The 26,317-nt window shown below is 41.5% G+C and overlaps 1 protein-coding gene across 1 annotated transcript in view; it reads left to right on the top strand.

Moving 5' to 3' along the window:
• The first annotated feature begins 4,527 nt into the window (after positions 1-4,527).
• LOC113462214 (serine/threonine protein phosphatase 2A 55 kDa regulatory subunit B alpha isoform-like) overlaps positions 4,528-26,317 on the top strand; it is a 56,592-nt gene continuing 34,802 nt past the window's right edge. The window contains exons 1-2 of the mRNA XM_039131877.1: positions 4,528-4,771; positions 4,846-5,030. Of these exons, the coding sequence (XP_038987805.1) occupies positions 4,936-5,030 (95 nt within the window). The 5' untranslated portion in view covers positions 4,528-4,771; positions 4,846-4,935. The remainder of the gene's footprint in view (positions 4,772-4,845; positions 5,031-26,317) is intronic.

The following is a 26,317-nucleotide window of genomic DNA, read 5'->3' as shown; positions in this document are numbered from 1 at the left end:
CTAATATGTCCGTAACATGAGCTATGATTGATTTCTACTGCAAGATCAGGAAGCATAGGGGCAGATCTTGTTTGACAAGCTCCAAAGGAGAGACCTTGTGTAGCTGGAGTTCCATAATTAATGGGTATGAGATAAATGGATGTGGAGAAGGGACAATTCAAGCTTTGTATGAGGTCATTTTGTCCTATGCTCTTTCTGCCTGCCGTCATTGTAGCCTAGTGGATGAAACCTGGAAGTGGTTTCACTCTACAGAAGTTTGGTATTGGCACTACTCTGGCACACTAGAATCAAAGATTTGCTAGGCTGCCAAGGGAGAGTGGAAGAAGATATGGAATTTGTGAAGATGATGCCTATGGAACCCAATGCAACAATCTGGGATGGTTCATTGAGCTGGTATAGGGCAACACTTAGTCACATCAAAAGTCGCAAAGATACACTGAAAGAATCGGCAGGCTGATGGAGGAGAATGGCTAAAGGAAGACTGCAGGGTTTAGCATGATTTGGTGGTCCTCGTACCATCTTTAAAGAATGTGCTAATTGTCACTTTTGATACTAATGAACTCAACTTATTCAGTCTCCTGCAGATCTTAACAGCTTACTTTCAAAGGTCCTCAAGGGAAAAAAAATTGCCGCTCCAGTTTGATGCGAGGTGTGCTATAATTTATGCGGTCAAGCTCCTGCATAGGCCTTTGCGAACTCTTATGAAGAAGAAAGCCATCTTGGATGATCCTGTGGGACATAGTAATGAACTCTTTACATAAAGTGCACATTTAACTATTGAGGAAGCTTTTTATACTGCAGGCATATCATCCCATTGACCTGAATCATAGTCAACATGAATATCAGAAGTGAGATGATACATTCATACAAAGCATTTTAGCGAACTGATTTGTAAATTTTGATTATAGAAGCTCTTAGTGAATCAACTTTAATCAACTTGTAAACATGTAACCATGATCAGAATATTCATACCAGAAGAGAAATCACTGATATCTATGTTATGGAGGATAAATATATATAAAGAAGTAGATATCTCTATAAAATATAATGGAACAATTTGATTGTGAATGCATTAAATTAAGAATTAATATTACTGGGAACTCGTGCTAGTCGACACTTAACTCTTCTTGCCACAAAACTATATAACAATTCATTTTTCAAGGATAATTCCCTCATTCTAGATGCTCTGTTAGTTATAAATTATTAATACTATCAAAAAAAAAAGAAAAAGACAGAGATCAATAGAACTAATAACTAATTTGAAAAGGAAAAATAATACAAGCTAGAAAGATATAAAAGAGCTCAATAGAATCAACTCATGCAGTAACTAAGTGCAGCAATGTTCGACGAAGAAGATTGGGAAGAGAAGGTGGAGGAGGAAGTCAGTGAGCCAAGCCGAGGAGCTCGGGGGAGGAGGACGAGGAAGTTGGGGATTTAAGGTTTGTGGTGGATTGGGGCAAGAGAGTCGGGATTGAAGTAGGCATTTGGCATCCATCAGGACCTTCCAACTAGCCTCCCACGATGCTTTTCGGACTAACATCGTTGGATTACTTTAATAAGATGATGCTTATTAGCCTCGTTTTGTTCGCAGCATTTAACGACACTAATAAACATCGTCTTATTAAAATAATATGATGATGCTAGTTGGAAAAATATCGTGAGAGGCTATTTTGAAGTTCCCAATGCTTACAAGCATCCTTAATCTTCGACACTTATAAATAGTATCAAGAGGTTTTGACATGCTTGGGTAGCTGACAATGCCTTCTCCTAGCATTGGCAGCTTAGAGTCGGCGCCCGCACGCACACACATATAATATATATATATATATATATATATATATATATATATATATATATATATATATATATATATATATATATATATAGTTTAGAGTACTGATAATTACCGTCTGTTTCTACTCTGTTTTTGTTGTAGAGGAACGCCTCATAGATTTTGTCAGCATCTACCAGCCGGACATTCGCCAGATGAAGGTGAAAGATCTCGTAAAGCTCTAATAACTTGTCTCTGTCTTCTCCATTTTCCATTGCCAGCAGTCGGACCTGGGTCACTTCAACCGATGAAGGACCTTCAGGCGGAAGAGGCAAAAACCTTTCTGCCTAAGTCTCTTTTGTGGAGACGGAAATTAGTGAATTTCTGCATATAACATGATATAAAAATTTCTATGCCTACCTAGAGACATTTATTGCGTAGCACATGGCCCTAGTTTCCCAGAACTTTCCCATACCTCCAATGAAAATGTCTTACTAATGTTAGACAATAACCCTCCATTAACGTGATAAACTTTCCCATTCCTCCAATCAGAAAGTCTTATAATTCTAGATGAGGACGATAGAGACATTTAAGGTGAAGCACATGGTTGCATATTGATTCGCTTACGAGAAAAGTAACATTTGCATAAGAAAGTAATGACAAGAAAAGAAATAGTTCGTGAATCATGAACTGGAACTCATTCATGTAACAAGCTTGCACATCAAACTTCAACAACCACTCTATGAGGTCATAGTTGCATCACTAGGTGCAAAGAAAATTAATCCTACTAGAAATTTCCCAGTTGGGAAAGCACTTTTAACAATCTGCATCTCAAGAAATGTAAGTAATCTGCTTGTCCTTTGAGATCATGTGTTAATGGTCTCATCTGATCCATCTCTACTGGGTTAGACAGTAGCCTACAACAATGAAAAACACGATTCCCCTTGAAATATAAGTTTTCATGCTAACAAAAGTACAATTGAAGCAATTTGGCGCAAAATTGCGATTTTCCAAGAGCAGAATTTCATGTTCAAAGAGACGTAGTGGGGAACTAGAGTGTCCCTTTGATGGGTGCACCAGACCCCAACGTGTTCAAAGCCGAACCCACGCTACTTGGCATCTATGGACCACCTCTGCGAGTCAGCTACAACGTCGGAAGCGTGGGGAGCATGGGGTAACTCAACAACGAAGACGTGCATGGGTTCCGAAGCGAAGGCGAGACGAGGGGCGGAGACGCGTGATGGCCCGGATCACACGCGGACGAAGGATGGAGAGCCAGAGGGGTTTCGGAGCGGTCGTGGGGAAATGGGAGCGATGTGTGATGGCCCGTAGTCCGCGTCGACGTGGGGGAAAAGGGCACTGATGGATTCCGAAGCAGAGGGGGGACGTGATGGGGTGTGATGGACGATGGCTCGCCTTGCACGGGAGGCAGGGGAGTAATTAAGTGGAAGGGGGAGTGAGGGGAGTTTTTGTCTTTGTTCTGTTGGTTAACTTGTATTGGGTTTCTCTCACCCGAAGAGAGAACTGTATCTTTGCTATTTTGCATGGCTTCTCTTCTCTTTGGGAAGAGCCACTGAATATCATTTCCTTTCCCCTATCTTTGTTTGTTTCTTCTCTGGTTGGGACCTACCACCCTTTTCTTGACATTTTTAATAATGAGTTAAAACTGCAAGAGCTTCAGAGTTCAGTGATGTCCAGATTCTGAATGGGCAAATGGCCTTGGTACATACATCATGTATTTGCCTCCCATACTGAAGTAGCCAGGTATCTGTATTTATTGCCAGGAAAATATGAGAGCACGTCACGAATAGCTCATGAGTAAGAAAACTTAACTAGAGTAAGAAAAAGGAATAACTTAACCATTAAGCTCATGAGTGCCAGCCAAAACTAAACATTTTTATTATATTGTGCATACCATTGTCACTGGGTTTCATTCTTTGACTTTAATTCAATAACTTAACGGTAGAATTTTATTTGTAGTAGCTATGCATTCCCACATGCTATCATCTTTCAATACTATTATGGGAAAGCCCACGTCCACAAAAAGAAATAAGACATCACCTTTCGGCTAATTAAGAATGGAGTTCCATATGGGGTTCATTGCTAGGGCTCAAGAATGGATGAAAAAAGGACTCAGCAAGCCACAATAGCTCTAACTTTGGGGGTTCATGAAGTGCTATAAAATAGCATAAGCTTTGCAATACATTTATCTGGCTATTATAATTTTATTTTTTTTTGAAGATCTTTCCATTTTCTTGCCAGTGTCATTATAAGGGTGTCATTTTCTGAAATAATGAAAATTCCTACTGCACTGTTATACAATAGTCATATAATGATTACTATGAATTGAAATCCTAGAGAAATTGTAAAGGTATTATGGTCCCACAGGAAAAAGATGATATAGATAGACGCAAGGGATAGTTTCCTCCGCATGGTCCCCTTACCCTCTCCCTGGGGAGAGGGACACAATGTGAATGATGAAGCTCATGTTACTCATATTACTCAGCACGCATTGTTACTCATATTACTCATATCACTAATTTCATGTTATATGGGGTTCATTGCTAGGGCGCTCCCTCTCCCTCTCCCTTTTCCTCTCCCCAGGGAAGAGGAGAGGGAGCGCCCGTTCTCCCTCTCCCCAGGGAAGAGGAGATGGAGCGCCCCTCTCCCTCTCCCTTTTCCTCTCCCCAGGGAAGAGGAGAGGGAGAACGGGTCTCCCCAGGGAAGAGGAGAGGGAGAGGGGGGAAGAGGAGAGGGAGCGCCCCTCTCCCTCTCCCTTTTCCTCTCCCCAGGGAAGAGGAGAGGGAGCGCCCGTTCTCCCTCTCCCCAGGGAAGAGGGACGGAAGAGTGGATATACACAGCTATATATCTCCTGATCGCCATTTTCCTCAGGCGTACGCAAGCTTTGGAGATAGCTCATGTTGAACAAACTTCTTAGGCAGCAGGTCGGCAACGCACCATTGATATTGGTGAGGGAGGTCGGCATGGCACAGAGGAAAGGTGAGTAGAGTCGAATCAGCTTTCTCTGATCCTGAATTGAGGCATCTCACCGTGGTCCGATGCCTTTTGATCAGGCTAGATGAGCTCTTCATGTTCTTCGTCCTTCGCCCGTTTGCCATCCTCCCCGTCGGCACTCGTGAGTCGTGACTCGGCCGAAGAGAGTGATGAGGGATCAGGGTCCAGGGAGGCGGCGTGACGGCGTCTTTTTTGACTTCTCCTTCTCGGCCCTCCGCGGCTCCACCTTCCGCCTCCAGGTGAGGTGATCTTCCGAGTTCCACCTTCCGCCTTCCGCCTTCCGAGTTCCAGATTTTTTTTGTTAAATCTGATTTGGTTTAGATGGCTTGAGTTTACCGGATTTATTCATTTGGGACTTATTTGGGTTGATTGATGTTGATATGGTTTTACACACTGAAGAATGATTTATGTTCGTTTTTCCCTTCAACCGAATGATTTTTTTTCAGATATTGAGACCTTTATGTTTAGGATTTTTCGCTGATAAGGCAATGCATTGATCTCAGGGGTTTGGTTTTCACTGTGTTCTTTCTTTTTTTTGCTAAAAGCGGGTTTTCATACAAAACGTGTACGAATACACCCAATAAAGTCAAAAAATACTAACTCACGGAGAGCCAGAGGCAGCTCCCCCTCCCCCACCCACAGGGTGTATCCTGAATGATGAGCCGCGAAGGCAGCCACCCAGTCGGCTGCCCCGTTGGCTTCTCGAAATACATGCTTGGCCTGAATGGCCACCCCAACCCCACACATCATCCCTATGTCCCGAACCAAGGGGTGGTCTGAGCCCTCACCCCTCAGCCCCTTCTGAATCCAGCTGATGACTGTGGCTGAGTCGCCTTCCAAAACAATTGAGCCAGCCTGCAAAGCCTGCCTCGCATATCGAAGCCCGGCCCAGGCAGCTCGTAACTCTGCCCCGGGGACCGATATGCCGAACAGTCGATATCCCCCTGCTGCCACGACTCTGGAGTGCGGGTCCCGTATCACAAAGCCCGCACCACCTCGCGCGCCTCCATCCAAGACCGATCCATCGAAGTTGACCTTGAGGAAACTCGGGGGTGGGGGTTCCCAGGTGAAGAACACCATCTGAGAAGCTGCCGAGGCAGAAAGAGAACCCCAGGTGTCCCGAGCTATCAGAGGTCCATCTGAAGAGGATCTGATCTCCAAAGCCTGTACGTGCGCTAGCTCCACCACGAACCTCGGTGACACCCTGCGCTCACCAAGGGTACGAGCGTTTCTTGCCAGCCAGATCTGATGTGCTGTGCAAGTCGCTCGAATAGCCTCCTGACATGTCCGAGGGCGGACCAACCACTGCTGCATCGTCTGTAAAAACTGAGGCCTCCCATGCCAGACCTCCTGCGGGAACCCTGCCCACTGCCATGCCGACCTCGCCCACGTACACTGGAAAAGCACGTGGTCGACCGACTCCTCCACACTGCATGTCCCGCACTCCGCAGGGATCTCACATCCTCGCCTACTCAGCACTGCTCTCATCGGGAGACGATCCCACGCCACCTTCCATAGGAAGAGTGCAGTCCTCGGGTGAAGCCCTGACCTCCAGATCCAAGTGTAGTCCGGCCCTGGCTCATGCTCCTGCTGGATAACACCGGCGAGATCTCCCAATCGGGACACTGTGTTCTTTCTTTTCGTTGAGGCTATCAGTTTTGGGATTAAATCTTCTCTCGGTTGAGAGATTAAAATTTATAACCATATACAAAATATCTACCAATCAATAGATTTTGTACTATGGGTGTCATCGTATCAGCATTAGAGCCCGAGTTGCGGCAGCTCCGGATGATGATAGGGGGAATAGGGTTATCAAGAAAAGGGGATTTCCCAAGGAGATCTGAGACCCCAATCAATATAAGCATTAGCAGAAGATGCAATTCTTCAGCATTAGTATTTTCAGGAGGGATTCGTTTTTCGCCAGAATAGGGCTTTTCCTTGCATATGCTGGAAGTTGTTATTGGTCTTGGTCTGGTGTAAGATGTGGATTCATCTTTGGGCCAGTGACGGCTTGTGATTCATCCCTCGAAAGCCCTAGATTTATCGAGTCGTTCTCGGTGCACTCGTGCGGGACATGTATGCTCACTGGATCATGGTCATCACCAAGCTGACCATGGTCTTGGCACCTTTTGGCTACCCATTTTTATTATTTGGAAACTGGTCTTCAGGCAGCTATAGCAAGTTATTCTCCTAAAGTTGGGCTGGTCTTCGTGGATGCAGCGAGAATGTACGGCTCCTTCCCATTACCTCATTCTCCCCCATCTCGTGCAAAGAGGCTTGGAAATCTTGTTTCTCGAATTGGGGGATGGCATTCAAGAAAGGGCAAGCCTCTGATGGCTTCAATTAGACCAGCTGAGCCACGAGAACGTAGGTAATAATAAATCATGTACATATGTCGAGAAATCGTGAGTTCCTCCATACTTTGCTCTTCCGGAGAGCACCCTGGAAGCCAAATGGCTCTTGGTTTTGTGCTAGTTAGGGGTTGCCTATAACTTACTTGGTGCTGTCCATTGCCATCATGAGGCGCAGTTAGGTTGAAGCCATCTTTTGTGTGGTCCTTCGTTTGGATCATTTTTGTCCTGATGGACCCATCTTTGGTATACTGGATTAGGCTATGTGTGTATATATATATATATATATATATATATATATATATATATATATATATATATATATATATATATATATATATATATATATATATATAACCTCATCCTCAAATTCAGAACCAAACTATATATATATATATATATATATATATATATATATATATATATAACCTCATCCTCAAATTCAGAACCAAACTAAAATTTGTTTACAATTTCCGATATTGTATGGATGCCCTTCACCAAGGCACATGTCTATCGTCCTCATCTAGAACGGCAACTACTCTTTTTCGATATTGTAGGGATGCCCCTCATTAAGCCCTGTATGTTATAAGACTTTTTCATTGGGGGAATGGGAAAGTTCTGGGAAACTAGCATAAAAATAATGCCCAGCCTAAAGCTCGACTGCTTCTGGAACCGAGGACACTTAATTGTATGCGCGCGATCAAGTCAATGGAGGCCTCATTCGGTATCTGGGTTCTGGATTCAGCCACCACAAGCGACCCCCAAGACCACGTGCTTTGCCTTAAATGTCTCTAGGTACGCATAGAAATTTTTATATCACGTTATATGCAGAAATTCAGGCCTGTTGTGTCAGCGCCTGGGATGGCTTTGGGCTGCCAGCAACCTAGAATGTACCTCAACTAATTCCCATCTCCATGTAAGAGACTTAGGCAGAAGGGTTTTTGCCTCTTCCGCCTGAAGGTCAGGGCCGGCTCAACCTAGGCGGTCGCCTAGCCTAGGCGGCCCAAAGGAAGGCCCCGCCCCAAAAGCTTGAACTACGCCGCTGTGGAGCGTGGACAAGGGATTTGGGATACGTTTACGACTGGGATGAGGTCTGAGGAAAGAGGAATAGCTGAGAGCTGAGGAATAGCTGTCAAGTGATCACACCTCCATTGCCTACGATTTTTGGGTGAGCCTTCTTCTCCTCCTCTTCTTCCTCTTTCCTTCCAGAATCCCTCAAAAATGGATTTTTCGCTCATCCATGTGATTTAGAGAGCAATAATCGTGTTGTATAGATCATTTTTGTTTCTTGGATGGTGCTGGGTTTCCTGTGTTTGCGGGTTTTGAGAAGAGGAGGGGCAGATTTGAGTTTGGACTTGAGTTTTATTACTGTTTGTTGTCCGTTCTGGGTCTATTGTTGCCGAAACCGTATCAAAATACTATCTTTCTGAACAGATTTACCTGGTTTCCTGTTGATAATTTGCAATTTATACAAGGAAAATCGCAGGGGGAAAATGGTTTTTTTTAGTGTTATTTTTCCCTCGCTTTCTCATTTATAGCTTGCATTTAAATGTAAAAATGGTGGAAAAGAGAGATCATTTTAGCTGTTCAGGTGGGTTTCGCCTTGTTTTTTCTTTTTCAGCTGGTTACTGAATTCATCATGGAGCCCCAGTTTAGGTTCCTATGGTTCTTTCCGGTTGCTCTCGATGCGAGCATTCTAAAGGCCGGTCACACATTTGGGGTTTTTCAATCTTTTGTTTAACCAATTGCAAAAATCAGATATTTTCTAGATTCCAAATGGATTTTGAGCGTCGACGAGATGACACTGTTTTTACTTCTTTGATTGTCAGATGACCTCATTCTATGATTTTTGAGTCTTTCCCATTTGGTAGTCCCCTGTCACAACTCCAACAAATTTGATCTGACACCTATTCACCCACTATATGCAACTATATATCTTTAGGTTGTGCATGTCTTGTAACAACATATGATCATGAATCTTGTAACTGCATACAACAATATATTTTTTGATTTGCCTGTCTATGCTCATTGGTATCAACACAATGACTACCACATTTGTCTCTTTGTACCGTAAATGTCATCGGCCTGCTGTTGCTCGTAAGTTATTCGATGAAATGCTTGAGAGGAATGAAATTGGAACCATAAATTCTGGTGCTGGATCCACTAATGAAAACTTATATTTCAAGGGGAATCGTGTTTTTCATTGTTGTAGGCTACTGTCTAACCCAGTAGAGATGGATCAGATGAGACCATTAACACATGATCTTAAAGGACAAGCAGATTACTTACATTTCTTGAGATGCAGATTGTTAAAAGTGCTTTCCCAACTGGGAAATTTCTAGTAGGATTAATTTTCTTTGCACCTAGTGATGCAAGTATGACCTCATAGAGTGGTTGTTGAAGTTTGATGTGCAAGCTTGTTACATCAGAATGAGTTCCAGTTCATGATTCACGAACTATTTCTTTTCTTGTCATTACTTTCTTATGCAAATGTTACTTTTCTCGTAAGCGATCAATATGCAACCATGTGCTTCACCTTCAATGTCTCTATCGTCCTCATCTAGAGTTATAAGACTTTCTCATTGGAGGAATGGGAAAGTTTATCACGTTGTATGCAGAAATTCAGGCCTGTGTCAGCGCCTGGGATGGCTTTGGGCTGCCAGCAACCTAGAATTTACCTCAACTAATTCCCGTCTCCATGTAAGAGACCTAGGCAGAAGGGTTTTTGCCTCTTCCGCCTCAAGGTCAGGGCCGGCTCAACCTTAGGCGACCTAGGCGGTCGCCTAAGGCCAGGCGACCTAGGCGGTCGCCTAAGGCCAGGCGACCTAGGCGGCCCAAAGGATGGCCCCGCCCCAAAAGCCTGAACTACGCCGCTGTGGAGCGTGGACAAGGGATTTGGGATACGTTTACGACTGGGATGAGGTCTGAGGAAAGAGGAATAGCTGAGAGCTGAGGAATAGCTGTCAAGTGATCACACCTCCATTGCCTACGATTTTTGGGTGAGCCTTCTTCTCCTCCTCTTCTTCCTCTTTCCTTCCAGAATCCCTCAAAAATGGATTTTTCGCTTATCCATGTGATTTAGAGAGCAATAATCGTGTTGTATAGATCATTTTTGTTTCCTGGATGGTGCTGGGTTTCCTGTGTTTGCGGGTTTTGAGAAGAGGAGGGGCAGATTTGAGTTTGGACTTGAGTTTTATTACTGTTTGCTGTCCGTTTTGGGTCTATTGTTGCCGAAACCGTATCAAAATACTATCTTTCTGAACAGATTTACCGGTTTCCAGTTGATAATTTGCAATTTATACAAGGAAAATCGCAGGGGGAAAATGGTTTTTTTTAGTATTATTTTTCCCTCGCTTTCTCATTTATAGCTTGCATTTAAATGTAAAAATGGTCGAAAAGAGGGATCTTTTTAGCTGTTCAGGTGGGTTTCGCCTTGTTTTTTCTTTTTCAGCTGGTTACTGAATTCATCATGGAGCACCAGTTTAGATTCCGATGGTTCTTTCCGGTTGCTCTCGATGCGAGCATTCTAAAGGCCGGTCACACATTTGGGGTTTTTCAATCTTTTGTTTAACCAATTGCAAAAATCAGATATTTTCTAGATTCCAAATGGATTTTGAGCGTCGAGAGATGGCACTATTTTTACTTCTTTGATTGTCAGTTGAAGTAACCCAAGTCCGATTGCTGGCAATGGGGGACATAAATTCTATCCTCGAGTTATCCGTGCTTTACGAGATTCTTGACCGTAACCTGACTGACCGGCTGGAGCATGCAGACAAGATAATTGAGAAGATCCTCTACAAGGGAAACAGAGCACAAACATGCGGTAATTTTCAGTCTACTTTGATCTAGCTTGCCCTAAACCCTATGTGGTGGTAATGGTTCTTGCTCGGCTTCTACTATAATTAACGGTTTATGTGGTGTTGGTGGTACTGGTTCTTGTGCGACGGCTACCATGTATTATTAGAACAGATATGTTTTTTTGTACTTTTTATTTTTATTAGAGTAAAAAGCAGATTTACACCATACCTTATCAACATGAGAGGGTGTCGGAGAACTTCATAAGTGAGCAAGATAAATGATTTAGTTAAACAAGAGATTACCAATCATCTCGTAGTGCTTTCTCGACGCGGAAAAAAAAACACACACACATTATCTACTTTTATGACAAACAATCGAAGGCGAGGGAGATTGATTTTGTGTTCTCGTTATAAGCAGAGGGCTACAACCCTCTCTTTTATGATAAACAATCGAAGGCGATACGGAAAGTGCCGGTGGGCAGAGGCAGCTGGAATCTGCGCATGACAAAGACCATGGGCAGCGGGGGCGGAGAAAAGTGGTGGAAGCAAAATTTGAGGTATGACAAGAATAAAGTTCGCACACTCAAGTTCAAGATGACACAATATTCGCTTGGAGGAGAAGATGATCAGGTGAGAACTAAGAAAAGCTCAGAAGACAGTTTAGCTCTCGACCCTTTTTCGCTTTTTCTCTGGTAGAGACCTTTTGAGTTTGGCTGGAAAGTAAATGCCAGCTTGCCCATACTCTCATTGACCCCGAGCGACGCATCTAATAAGATTGATGGTTTCTCTTGCTATCGTTATTGCAGCCCAAGTACGCTATTTGTCAGATTTTTCAGATCGCTCACACGGCAGCTAGATTTCAGGGTGCTGCAACGGACTCTCGTCCTCCAAGCACAGGTTAGAGGGATCTCCCCCAAAACGATGTTGTACCACCAGATATTGGGAGAAAAAAATATAGACTGGTCAAGATTTTTACTTTGATAAGTAAAATACAACATGCATGCGCGCACGAGAGAAAATTTAACATTATCTAGAAATAATAATCACTTGAGCAAGATATATTCTGACTCGAGAATAAATCAAAATGCTTGCATTCTGTGTCTTACTTTTTTCCAATTCATGCACCTGAATTTTTTTTTCTCGTTTGTTGTTGCGTCAAGCAAGGTAATTTGTTTTATTAACCGTACGACATACTATGTAACACTTGTTTCATGCATACAAAAAGATATATATATATATATATAGTTTATTAGGATGTTTGTTGAGAAATATGTATATAACATTTTATATTTTTAATACATAAAAAATTAAAAATAATATTTAAAAGTATAAATTAGTTAAAATTAAATTTATCCTATAGTCTTTGTATCTCTTTCTTTGCACCAGGGCCGGCCCGAGCCCTAGGCAACCGAGGCAGTCGCCTAAGGCCTCGGGCCAATGGAAGGCCTCCGGGAGGCTAACCAAAAGGAAGCAAAGGCCCCATATAAAATGGGACAGGAGCTGGCTACGAGTCTTCTCTCTTGATGGAAGGGCCTATAAAACTGATTAAATAACTGAGATAATGCTTGGCAGTACTGTTTACCATGTCAAGCAAGAGAAGAGTAGGAAAAGGTTATCCCATGGCACTTCATGGTCAAGGTAAAGGAAAGAATTTGTCCAGAAAGGAACCTCTCTGTGAGAGAAAGTAGGGGCATTATGGGAAATTCACTCCATCTAATTAATAAAAGTCCCATCCCACCATCTCGCCTTCAAGTGAGTACCCAAGCAGCCAACTATATTTCAAGTTTTAAAAATGGCAACTAAAAATATTCAAACATCCAAGCATTTCAATAATTAGAAACATATTAATCAAAGGAGCGACAAATCATGAAACTAGGGATCCTCCTAAAACTTAAAAGATAATTAATTAAAGAAAAATTTTTGGGGGTGCCTTTTAGTGCAAGCTCACAAAGTTCATCGGGTGTATGAGATGCGGTCCTGGCAACTCATCATCGAACCACGCTTATTAAAAAACAAGTCATCACCTAAACGTCCATTTATTCCACTAATTTTCACAAGTCACAGGAAATGCTCACATTACGAGAACTTTTTGTATGCATGAAACATGTGTTCCATAGTATGCCGCACAATTAATGAAACAAATTAGCTTGCTTCTAGCAACAACGAACTGGAAAAGAAAATTCAGATGCATGAATTGGAAAAAAGTAAGGCACATAGAATGCAAGCATTTTGATTTATTCTCGAGTGGAATATATTTTGCGCAAGTGATTGTTATTTCTAGGTAATATTAAATTTTCTCTCTTACTTGCATGCATGTGGTATTTTACTTATCAAATTAAAAACCTTGATCAATCTTTTTTTTTTCTTCCTATACCTGGTGGTACAACGTCGTTTTGGAGGAGATCTCTCTAACCTGTGCCTGGAGGACGAGAGTCCCCTGCGGCGCTCTGAAATCCAGCCGCCATGTTAGTGATCCAAGAAATCTGACAGATAGCGTAGTTGTGCTGCAATAGCGATGACAAGAGATACCATCAATCTTATTAGATGCGTCACTTGAGATCAATGAGTAAGTTTGGGCAAACTAGCAATTACTTTCAAGCCAAACTTAAAGATCTTTACCAGAAAAAGCAGAAAAGGGTCGAGAGCTAAACTTTCCTCTGAGCTTTTCTTAGTTCTCACCTTATCATCTTTTCCTCCAAGTGAATATTGTGTTATCTTAAACTTGAGTGTGTCAACTTTATTCTTATCATACTTCAATTTTCGCTTGCACCACTTTTTTCCATCTTTGTTCCTCATGGGCTCTGTGAGGCGCAGATTCCAGCTGCCTTTGCCCACCAACACTTTCCGTATCGGCTTTCCTTTTCTATCGTAAAAGAGACGTGTGAAGCACCAATATCCCTCTGCGCTGTTGACAGGAGCCTGTCCGATGGGATCGAAACATTGTTCTTGGGAACCTGCATATAAGAATCATCTGTACATAAAAGGAAAATCTTGCAGTCCGAAGAACGGACCGACATCTGTATATGTTGTGAAGCACCACATACTCAAATCAATATGGGGAGTGATCTTTCTTTTTTCCCATTTGTGGGCAAAAGTAGATATATATTGTGTGTGTTTTCTTCGAGAAATTACTACGAGATGATTGGTAATCTCTTGTTTAACTATATCGTTTATCGTGCTCACTAAGAAGTTTTTCGACAACCTCTCATGTTGATAAGCTATGGTATAAATTTGCTTTTTTACTCTAATAAAAATAAAAAAGCACAAAAAATACCTCTGTTTTAATAATATATAGTAGCAGTCGTACAAGAATCAGTACCACCACCACCACATAAACTGCTAATTATAGTGGAAGCCGAGCAAAAACCACTACTACCACATAGAGTTTAAGGCAAGCTAGATCAAACTAGACTGATAATTACTGTTAGTTTTGACCCACATGACCACAACGTGGTCAGTTACGATAATCATCGTAACTGACTCCTAGAGAAGTGGAAGCATAATATTCTTGATGGTAGGATATACGAAGGGGTCTCACCCTCTGCCTATAACGAGAACACAAAATCGGTCTCCATCACCGGGTGTTTAAACAGAGGTCATGAGGGAGAAAAGAACTGTTGATCGTTCAACAAATCCATGAATCCAGGTACGCTACCCTTCATGGTTCTGTTTATGATCCTATTTACACATGTTTATATGTGGTATCAGAGCCAGGTTCATTCTAGAACTAGATCATAGTAAAAGGGTAGAACTAGATCATGGTAAAAGGCCTATTATTTGACAGTCCATTAAGCCATGGACAGTCCTTCACGACAACAGGGACAAGGCAATGGTTGCTTGGCCGGCCATCACAGGGTTGGACCATCCCAATGTCGGATCTGGCCGGCATATGGCATCGAGAGCCGACACCGGCATCGACTCTCGGCCATGGCTTTCATCCCATCTCAATGCCGGATCTGGCCGGCATATGGCGCCGAGAGCCATCAAAGGATCCGGCGTAGCCGCCGGCCATGGCCTCCATCACACACTTCATAGATTATATATAAAGAAAAACTTACAAGATGATCGCTGTCGGGCGGCGGATTCCTGCGGGTGGCGCGATCGCCCGGGTAGTCATCGTCGGGCGGCGTTGCATCCAGCAGCAGACGGCATGAACGCCGATCGCCGCTCCTCGCCGCTCCTAAGGGCCGACGGGCTGGGTTCGGCGGAACCCCAGCCCGCCGGCGTTGCCCGTGGTGGCGTGCGACCGCCGGGGGGCTCGCCATCGGCCAGCGAGTCCACCGGAGGCAGGCGGGCTGGGTTCAGCGGAACCCTAACCCGCTGCTGAAAGAGGAGGAAGAGGGGTCGGCCCCCCGCAGGAATCCGGGTTTTGGGTTTCGACCCGAACTGGAATCGTTAACCCGTCTGCATTCAAAAAAAAAAGGGCATAACAGGTTCGGATTTTTGGGTTTCGACCCGAAACCCGAATTCGTTTGGCCAATAAAAGGGGAACTATTAGTTAAGCCCCTCTGAAACATTTTATTTGTGCAGACAGTCCTTCCAGGGATGTTAGAAGAAGGAATTATTTTAATTCAGTCCCTGTTAAATGGTACACTTATGCATCAGTCCTTTTAGGGCTGTTAAAAGAAGAAAATGTTTCTGTTAAGCCCTTGTGAAACATTTTATTATGTTGACATCCTTCCTGTTGGGAATTGTATCCTAAATGTCAATTGTCAGCATGTTGATTGAATTTTATAAATGAATTGACAAATCAATAAAGTATTTATTGGCATTATTCATCATTTTACATCTTCAAATGAACTTTTATATGATGAAGTTCTTAGGATTTATGAATGATAAAGGAGGATTTATCTTTGAGTCCTTAAAGTAGTTCGCGACCAAATGATATGTTGTTACAAGGACGACAACATTATCAAGATTAGGTCGTTGTGTGACATATACATTTGTTGTCCTTTTAACCAAGGAGTGTGGAGACACTAGTATGCCCCACAGGTGAAGTGTAGGAGTACATTTCACTGAACGTGACCAATTTCGGAATGCTTTACTGTCGAGAGATGTTCCGAGTGGATATGGATATAAGTTTGGCCCTCTGACCTGAGACCGCAACCTGTAACTAGCAAGCAACTCACTGTACTTTAGTTCCGGACTACCTGGATTTCTAATTCAGTGACGGAAGGTCACTAGGTGCAGTCAAGTACTTGCGTAGTCAGTTGTGAGGGAGGATGGAATTGAGCCCTCCTGAAAAACAGGAGATAATGTCTTGTGATTAATTTAGCAAAATCTTGGTCAGGGTAATCCTAGTAGGGAGTCACGGGATATCTAAAGTTAATCACATAATGGATGTACTAATTATAGGGTTGACAGTGAGCTCTAAGTCATCCTGGCATTAGGAGTCAAAGGGATTGAATTATTCAGTAACCATAGTCCAGGATTCCAGAATATTTGTTTCGCATATATTCGGCCTATCCGGATGTCGGGTACCATTGCTAGATGGTTACGTTGATTAGTGTAGGAAGTCGTTCCTATACTACCGGCTTAGGTTCGAACCTATGAGGTCACACGCATAGAAGATTCCTGATTGATCAAGAAGGCTGATGAATGATAAAGAATCTTTAGGGATAATTTGGTCAATTCAGTTGGCAAATTATCTTATAAAATAATTAAATTAATTATCAGAGGATTAATTAGTAATTATATTGCTAATGAATTCAATTTGATTGAGTAATTGAGCTAAGGATGAGCCAAATTGAATTGGATTCAACTTTGGGCTCAATCAGGGTTTTGACCTCATTGGATTAGATCAGAACCAAAAAGGACTTAAGCTGATCAAATTTATTTTAAATTAATTTGCGCTTAATTGGGGATTGACCTAATTGGATTAGGTCCAACAAAAAGTAATTAATTCAATTTGATTGAGTTTAGATGAGCCAAAAATTGAATTGGATTCAATTTGAGCTCAATCAGGGTCTGACCTGATTAGATTGGGTTCAACCAAATTGCTTTGTTGTAATCCGGGTTTGACCAAATTTGATTAGGTGCAACCCAAGGGGATTAATTTCAGATGATGTGGCAATTAGTGGTGACATGAAATTGGATTTCATGAATTTTAAATAAACCAAAATTATTGCATGGCGCATGGACCCATTGCATGACATATGGCGACATTGTTTGTTGTTTGAATTTGAATTCAAACATTAAACAATATATTAAATGATTTCATACATCAAATAACTTCTCAAGTTGGCGTGTGAACCTCTGAATCATTTAAATTCGAATTTCAAATGAAATATATGCGACAAGAGGAAGGAAAATTCTGCCGCATGGATTTCAAATTCCTTTCCTCTTGCGCATGTGTTTAAAATTTGAATTTAAATCAGATTTGGTTGATATCTGATTTGGGTTGTTCCTATTCCATTGCATGCGCCAACTAAAGGAGGTTTTCTTAAGATAATTTTTGAAGTTTGAATGAAATTCGGAGGCCATTAAAAGGGGTCGAATATGGGCGCCGGCAAAGCATCCATTGCAGCCTTCTTCCTCACACGCCTCCTCTTCCTCTTCTTCTTCATTTTAGCTAGGTTTTTCAGGATGGATATCTAGAAGATTCAAGATCAGATCTGAGTCCTCTACCTTTCTTACAAATTTCATCTCCATCTGCTTCAAGACGATTGATCAAGAGTTGATTGAATCTCGGCGAGCAGATTTCAGCCTTCAAGTGTTCTGCAACTGCTAGCACTGTTGCGGAAGAAGATCCTTCAGGACTTCGCGTGTACTTCTTGTAGAGGCCATTCGTGTGCGTGGCTGCGAAGTCAAGGATCAGATCCTCAACTTTCATCCATCATAAAAGGTATTAATCTAGCATTAATCATTTATTATGGTGTTAAGATCTAGGTCCGATTCCTTGAGGTTTTATCCTCTTTTGGGGCTCCTCACGGAGACATCTCCGGAATCCATTTGATGGATATTTGGAGATTAATTGGAATAGAGTTTTTAAGTTTCAGATCTGATAGCTAATCATGCATAAAAGTTTAGGATAATTGTTTAAACGATTCCGGCATAATTCTATGTTTTTTAATGTGCTGATTTGTAGATTTGATCTTGTAAGCATGCATGAATTAAATTGTTTGATTCATTTTTTCGCTCCGTTTTTGAAACTTAAAAAGAACTACGTGTGGCTTGATCCCTCTTATGAAGGGGTACGTAGGCAACCCGATCAGGTTCAGCCATGGTTTTTCAAAAAAAAAAAAATTCAGCATGCTAAATTCCGAAGAACCTAGGATTCACTTTCAGTGGTATCAGAGCCAGGTTCATATTTAAACTTTTACATTTTAATTTTTGCAATTAAATCTGAAATTATTAACATGTTTAGATTAGATCTAAAGTGCTTTTTATGATTGATTTAATTGCTGATTATGCATGATTAAGTAGATCTGAAATTTTGGATGCATATGATGCATGTTTGTGTTAGGATTAGTAACATAAATAAATCTGAAATCATAATATTGTTTAGATTAGATCTAAATAAAGTTTATGATTCATATAATCTCTGATTTTAATGAACAAATCAGATCTGAAAATAAAAGTGAAAAAACAAATGCATAAGATGTATGTTTGTATCAATTCATGTTATGTATATGTGATGCATCAACATAAAACAAAATGACTTAAACATGAATTAAACCTGATTATATATGATTAATTACAAATACTCAGATCTGAAAATGAGTTTTAAGAACTGAAGGATTGTAATTAATATGTAATTAAAAGAAATATGCAATGATCAAAACTTTCATAAGTCTAAATTTAATTGAGAATTAAGTGTTATGAAATAGAATTGTAACTCAATTAATTGACATTGCATAATTCTTTGGGCATATGGGTTAGCTTGAATCATGTTCCTATGATTGGGTTAGACTTAAGGTTAGAATCATACATGGACTAATAGAATTAATTGATCAAATCTAATTAAGTAGTAACTAGATTAGGTTAAGAAAATTCTAGATCAATTTACAATAGCTGTAGATGGATAAAGTCCATGTCTTTGATTAGACCAAGATGAAACTTGATTTAGGTTCAGAGGTGTAGCCCAAGTCATTTGAGTAATCAAATCAAACTTGATCTGGGCTACACCCCTCTCTTTTATGATAAACAATCAAAGGCGATACGGAAAGTGCCGGTGGGCAGAGGCAGCTGGAATCTGCGTGTTACAAAGACCATAGGCAGCGGGGGTGGAGAAAAGTGGTGCAAGCGAATTTGAGGTATGACAAGAATAAAGTTGGCACACTCAAGTTCAAGATGACACAATATTCGCTTGGAGGAGGAGATGATCAGGTGAGAACTAAGAAAAGCTCAGAAGATAGTTTAGCTCTCGACCCTTTTTCGCTTTTTTTCTAGTAGAGACCTTTTGAGTTTGGCTTGAAAGTAAATGCTAGCTTGCCTAGATTCTCATTGACCCCGAGCGATGCATCTAATAAGATTGATGGTTTCTCTTGCTATCGTTATTACAGCCCAAGTACGCTGTCTATCAGATTTTTCAGATCGCTCACACGGCGGCTAGATTTCAGGGCGCTGCAACGGACTCTCGTCCTCCTGGCACAGGTCAGAGGGATCTCCCACAAAACGATGTTGTACCACCAGGTATTGGGAGAAAAAAATATAGACTGGTCAAGGTTTTTAATTTGATAAGTAAAATACAACATGCATGCGCACACGAGGGAAAATTTACATTATCTAAAAATAATAATCACTTGAGCAGTTCATTAACTGTACGGCATACTATGGAACACATGTTTCATGCATACAAAAAAATATATATATATGAGTTTATTAGGGTGTTTGTTGAGAAATATGTATATAACATTTTATATTTTTAGTACATAAAAATTTAAAAATATTATTTAAAAGTATAAATTAGTTAAAATTAAATTTATCCTATAGTCTTTGTATCTCTTTTATTGCACCAGGGTCGGCCCGAGCCCTAGGCGACCGAGGCAGTCGCCTAAGGCCTCGGGCCAATGGAAGGCCCCCGGGAGGCTAACCAAAAGGAAGCAAAGGCCCCATATAAAACGGGAACAGGAGCTGGCTACGAGTCTTCTCTCTTGATGGAAGGGCCCATAAAACTGATTAAATAACTGAGACAATGCTTGGCAGTACTGTTTACCATGTCAAGCAAGAGAAGAGTAGGAAAAGGTTATCCCATGGCACTTCATGGTCAAGGTAAAGGAAAGAATTTGTCCGAAAAGGAACCTCTCTGTGAGAGAAAGTAGGGGTATTATGGGAATTCACTCCATCTAATTAATAAAAGTCCCATCCCACCATCTCGCGTTCAAGTGAGTACCCAGGCAGCCAACTATATTTTAAGTTTTAAAAATGGCAACTAAAAATGTTTCAAACATCCAAGCATCTCAATAATTAGAAACATATTAATCAAAGGAGCGACAAATCATGAAACTAGGGATCCTCCTAAAACTTAAAAGATAATTAATTTAAAGAAAATTTTTGGGGGTGCCTTTTAGTGCAAGCTCACAAAGTTCACTGGGTGTATGAGATGCGGGCCTGGCAACTCATCATCGAACCACGCTTATTAAAAAACAAATCATCACCTAAACGTCCATTTATTCCACTAATTTTCACAAGTCACAGAAAATGCTCACATTACGAGAAGTTTTTGTATGCATGAAACATGTGTTCCATAGTATGCCGCACAATTAATGAAACAAATTAGCTTGCTTATAGCAACAACGAACTGGAAAAGAAAATTCAGATGCATGAATTGGAAAAAAGTAAGGCACATAGATGCAAGCAATTTGATTTATTCTCGAGTGGAATATATCTTGCTCAAGTGATTGTTATTTCTAGGTAATATTAAATTTTCTCTCTTACTTGCATGCATGTGGTATTTTACTTATCAAATTAAAAATCTTGACCATCTTTTTTTTTTCTCCCTAAAATTGGTGGTACAACGTCGTTTTGGGAGAGATCCCTCTGACCTGTGCCTGGAGGACGAGAGTCCCCTGCGGCGCCCTGAAATCCAGCCGCCGTGTTAGTGATCCGAGAAATCTGACAGATAGCGTAGTTGGGCTGCAATAGCGATGGCAAGAGAGACCATCAATCTTATTAGATGCGTCACTTGGGATCAATGAGTAAGTCTGGGCAAACTGGCAATAACTTTCAAGCCAAACTTAAAGATCTTTACCAGAAAAAGCAGAAAAGGGTCGAGAGCTAAACTTTCCTCCGAGCTTTTCTTAGTTCTCACCTTATCATCTTTTCCTCCAAGCGAATATTGTGTCATCTTGAACTTGAGTGTGTCAACTTCATTCTTGTCATACTTCAATTTTCGCTTGCACCATTATTTTCCATCTCCGTTCTTCATGGACTCTGTGAGGCACATATTCCAGCTGCCTTTGCCCACCGGCACTTTCCGTATCGGCTTTCCTTTTCTATCGTAAAAGAGACGTGTGAAGCACCAATATCTCTCTGCGCTGTTGACAGGAAAAGCCTGTCCGATGGGATCGAAACATTGTTCTTGAGAACCTGCATATAAGAATCATCTGTACATAAAAGGAAAATCTTGCAGTCCGAAGAACGGACCGGCATCTGTATATGTTGTGAAGTACCACATACTCAAATCAATATAGGGAGTGATCTTTCTTTTTTCCCATTTGTGGGCAAAAGTAGATAAATATTGTGTGTTTTCTTCGAGAAATTACTACGAGATGATTGGTAATCTCTTGTTTAACTATATCGTTTATCGTGCTCACTAAGAAGTTTTCCGACAACCTCTCATGTTGATAAGCTATGGTATAAATTTGTTTTTTTACTCTAATAAAAATAAAAAAGCACAATAAAACACCTCTGTTTTAATAATATATAGTAGCAGTCGTACAAAAACCAGTACCACTACCAGCACATGAACCGCTAATTATAATGGAAGCCGAGCAAGAACTACTACCACCACATAGGGTTTAGGGCAAGCTAGATCAAACTAGACTGATAATTACTGTTAGTTTTGACCCACATGACCACAACGTGGTCAGTTACGACAATCATCGTAACTGACTCCTAGAGAAGTGGAAGCATAATATCCTTGATGGTAGGATATACGAAGGGGTCTCAACCTCTGCCTATAACGAGAACACAAAATCGGTCTCCATCATCGGGTGTTTAAACAGGGGTCATGAGGGAGAAAAGAACTACTGATCGTTCAGCAAATCCATGGATCCAGGTACGCTACCCTTCATGGTTCTGTTTATGATCCTATTTACACATGTTTACATGTGGTATCAGAGCCAGGTTCATTCTAGAACTAGATCATAATAAAAGGGTAGAACTAGATCACGGTAAAAGGCCTATTATTTGACAGTCCATCAAGCCATGGACAGTCCTCCATGATAGCAGGGACAAGGCAATGGATGCTTGCCCGACCATCACAGGGTTGGACCATCCCAATGCCGGATCTGGCCGGCATATGGCACCGAGAGCTGACACGGGATCCGGCATCGACTCTCGGCCATGGCTTTCATCCCATCCCAATGCCGGATCTGGCCGGCATATGGCGCCGAGAGTCATCAAAGGATCTGGCGTAGCCGCCGGCCATGGCCTCCATCACACACTTCATAGATTATTAAAAAAAAACTTGCAGGATGATCGCTCGGGTAGTCGCCGTCGGGCGGCGGATTCCTGCGGGTGGCACGATCGCTCGGGTAGTCGCCGTCGGGCGGCGGATTCCTGCGGGCGGCACGATCGCTCGGGTAGTCGCCGTCGGGCGGCGTTGCATCCGGCAGCAGACTGCATGAACGCCGATCGCCGCTCCTCGTTGCCCCTGGGGGCGTGCGACCGCCGGGGGGCTTGCCATCGGGCGGCGAGTCCACCGGAGGCAGGCGGGCGCTCGCCGCCCGGAGATCGGAGGAAGGCGGGCTAGGTTCGGCGGAATGCTAACCCGCCGCTGAAAGAGGAGGAAGACGGGTCGGGCCGACCCATCTTCAGTTCTTTTAAAAAAAAATTAATTTATGGCATAAATTAATCGTTAACCCGTCTGCATTTAAAAAAAAAGGGGCATAACGGGTTCGGGTTTTTGGGTTTCGACCCAAAACCCGAATTCGTTTGGCCAATAAAAGGAAAACTTTTAGTTAAGCCCCTCTGAAACATTTTATTTGTGCAGACAGTCCTTCCAGGGATGTTAGAAGAAGGAATTATTTTAATTAAGTCCCTATTAAATGGTACACTTATGCATCAGTCCCTCCAGGGTTGTCAAAAGAAGAAAACGTTTCTGTCAAGCCCTTGTGAGACATTTTATTATGTTGACATCCTTCCTATTGGGAATTGTATCCTAAATGTCAATCGTCAGCATTTTGATGATTGAATTTTGTAAATGAATTGACAAATCAATAAAGTATTTATTGGCATTATTCATCATTTTACATCTTCAAATGAACTCTTATATGATGAAGTCCTTAGGATTTATTAATGATAAAGGAGGATTTATCTTTGAATCCTTAAAGCAGTTCGCGACCAAATGATATGTTGTTGCAAGGACGACAGCATTATCGAGATTAGGTCGTTGTGTGACATATACGTTGGTTGTCCTCTTAACCAAGGAGTGTGGAGACACTGGTATGCCACACAGGTGAAGTGTAGGAGTACATTTCACTGAACATGACCAATTCCGGAACGCTCTACTGTCGAGAGATGTTCCGAGTGGATATGGGTATAAGTTTGGCCCTCTGACCTAAAACCGCAATCTGTAACTAGCAAGCAACTTACTATACTTTGGTACCGGACTACCTGAATTTCTAATTCAGTAACGGAAGGTCACTAGGTGCAGTCAAGTACTTGCATAGTCAGTTGTGAGTCAAGATGGAATTGATCCCTTCTAAAAAACAGGAGATAATGTCTTGTGATTAATTTAGCAAAATCTTGGCCAGAGTAATCCCAGTGAGGAGTCACGAGATATCTAAAGTTAATCACATAATGGATGTACTAATTATAATAGTGAGCTCTAAGTCATCCTGGCATTAGGAGTCAAAGGGATTGAATTATACAGTAACCATAGTCCAGAGTTCCAGAATATTTGTTTTGCATATATTCGGCCTATCCGGACGTCGGGTACCATTGCTAGATGGTTACATCGATTAGTGTAGGAAGTCGTTCCTATACTACCGGCTTAGGTTCGAACTTATGAGGTCACACGCATAGAAGATTCCTGATTGATCAAGAAGGCTGATGAATGATTAAGAATCATTCGGGGGTAATTTGGTCAATTCGATTGGCAAATTATCTTGTAAAATAATTAAAGTAATTATCGGAGGATTAATTAGTAATTAGATTGCTAATGAATTCAATTTGATTGAGTAATTGAGCTAAGGATGAACCAAATTGATTGATTCAACTTTGGGCTCAATCAGGGTTTTGACCCGATTGGACTAGGTCCGAACCAAAAAGGATTTAAGCCGATCAAATTAAATTTAAATTAATTTGCGCTTAATTGGGGATTGACCTAATTGGATTAGGTCCAACAAAAAGTAATTAATTCAATTTGATTGAGTTTGGATGAGCCAAAAATTGAATTGGATTCAATTTGAGCTCAATCAGGGTCTGACCTGATTAGATTGGGTTCAACCAAATTGCTTTGTTTTAATCCGGGTCTGACCAAATTTGATTAGGTGCAACCCAAGGGGATTAGTTTCAGATGATGTGGCAATTAGTGGTGACATGGAATTGGATTTCATGAATTTTAAATAAACCAAAATTATTGCATGGCGCATGGACCCATTGCTTGACACATGGCGACATTGTTTGTTGTTTGAATTTGAATTCAAACACTAAACAATATATTAAATGATTTCATACATCAAATAACTTTCCAAGCTGGCGTGTGAACCTCTGAATCATTTAAATTCGAATTTCAAATGAAATATATGCGACAAGAGGAAGGAAAATTCTGCCGCATGGATTTCAAATTCCTCCCCTCTTGCGCATGTGTTTAAAATTTGAATTTAAATCAGATTTGGTTGAGATTTTGATTTGGGTTGTTCCTATTTCATTGCATGCGCCAACTAAAGGAGGTTTTTTGAAGATAATTTTTGAATTTTGAATGAAATTCGGAGGCCATTAAAAGGGGTCGAACATGGGCGCCGGCAAAGCATCCATTGCAGCCTTCTTCCTCACACGCCTCCTCTTCCTCTTCTTCTTCATTTTAGCTAGGTTTTTCAGGGTGGATATCTCGAAGATTCAAGATCAGATCTGAGTCCTCTACCTTCCTTACAAATCTCATCTCCATCTGCTTCAAGACGATTGATCAAGAGTTGATTGAATCTTGGCGAGCAGATTTTAGCCTTCAAGTATTCTGCAACTGCTAGCACTGTTGCGGAAGAAGATCCTTCAGGACTTCGCGTGTACTTCTTGTAGAGGCCATTCGTGTGCGTGGCTGCGAAGTCAAGGATCAGATCCTCAACTTTCATCCATCATAAAAGGTATTAATCTAGCATTAATCATCTATTATGGTGTCAAGATCTAGGTCTGATTCCTCGAGGTTTTACCCTCTTTTGGGGCTCCTCACGGAGACATCTCCGGAATCCATTCGATGGATATTCGGAGATTAATTAGAATAGAGTTCTTAAGTTTCAGATCTGATAGCTAATCATGCATAAAAGTTTAGGATAATTGTTTAAACGATTCCGGCATAATCCTATGTTTTCTTAATGTGCTGATATCTAGATTTGATCTTGTAAGCATGCATGAATTAAATTGTTTGATTTATTTTTCCGCTCCATTTTTGAAACTTAAAAAGAACTACGTGTGGCTTGATCCCTCTTATGAAGGGGTACGTAGGCAACCCGATCAGGTTCAGCCATGGTTTTTCAAAAAAAAAAAAATTCAGCATGCTAAATGCCGAAGAACCTGGGATTAGGGGTGGCAAAATATGACCCGACCCGCCAACCCGACCCGTGTTCGACCCGCCATAAACAGGTTTGGGTTTGGCCTAAACAGGTTCGGGTCGTAAACAGGTCGACCCGTTTAACCTGTTTATTAATTGGGTCGGATACGGGTTTTAGATGTCTGACCCGTTTAAACCGTTTAACCCGTTTAACTGTTGGGCAGGTTAAACAGGTCTAAACAGGTTAAACGGGTTAAACGGGTTAAACAGGTTAAACGGGTCTAAACAGGTTAAATGGGTCTAAACAGGTCTAAACAGGTCGGGTTGGGCAGGTTAAACAGGTTGGGTTGGACAGATTAAACAGGTCTAAACAGGTTAAACGGGTCAGGTTGGGCAAACAGGTTAAACAGGTCGGGTCGGGTTGGGTAAACAGGTTACCTGTTTATTAAACAGGTTAAACGGGTCGGGTCGGGTTACCTGTTTAATAAACAGGTCAGGTTCAGGTTTGTAA

The sequence above is a fragment of the Phoenix dactylifera genome, chromosome 11 (assembly GCF_009389715.1).
Source record: "Phoenix dactylifera cultivar Barhee BC4 chromosome 11, palm_55x_up_171113_PBpolish2nd_filt_p, whole genome shotgun sequence".
Lineage (NCBI taxonomy): Eukaryota > Viridiplantae > Streptophyta > Magnoliopsida > Arecales > Arecaceae > Phoenix > Phoenix dactylifera.
This window is presented reverse-complemented; position numbering and strand designations above follow the sequence as displayed.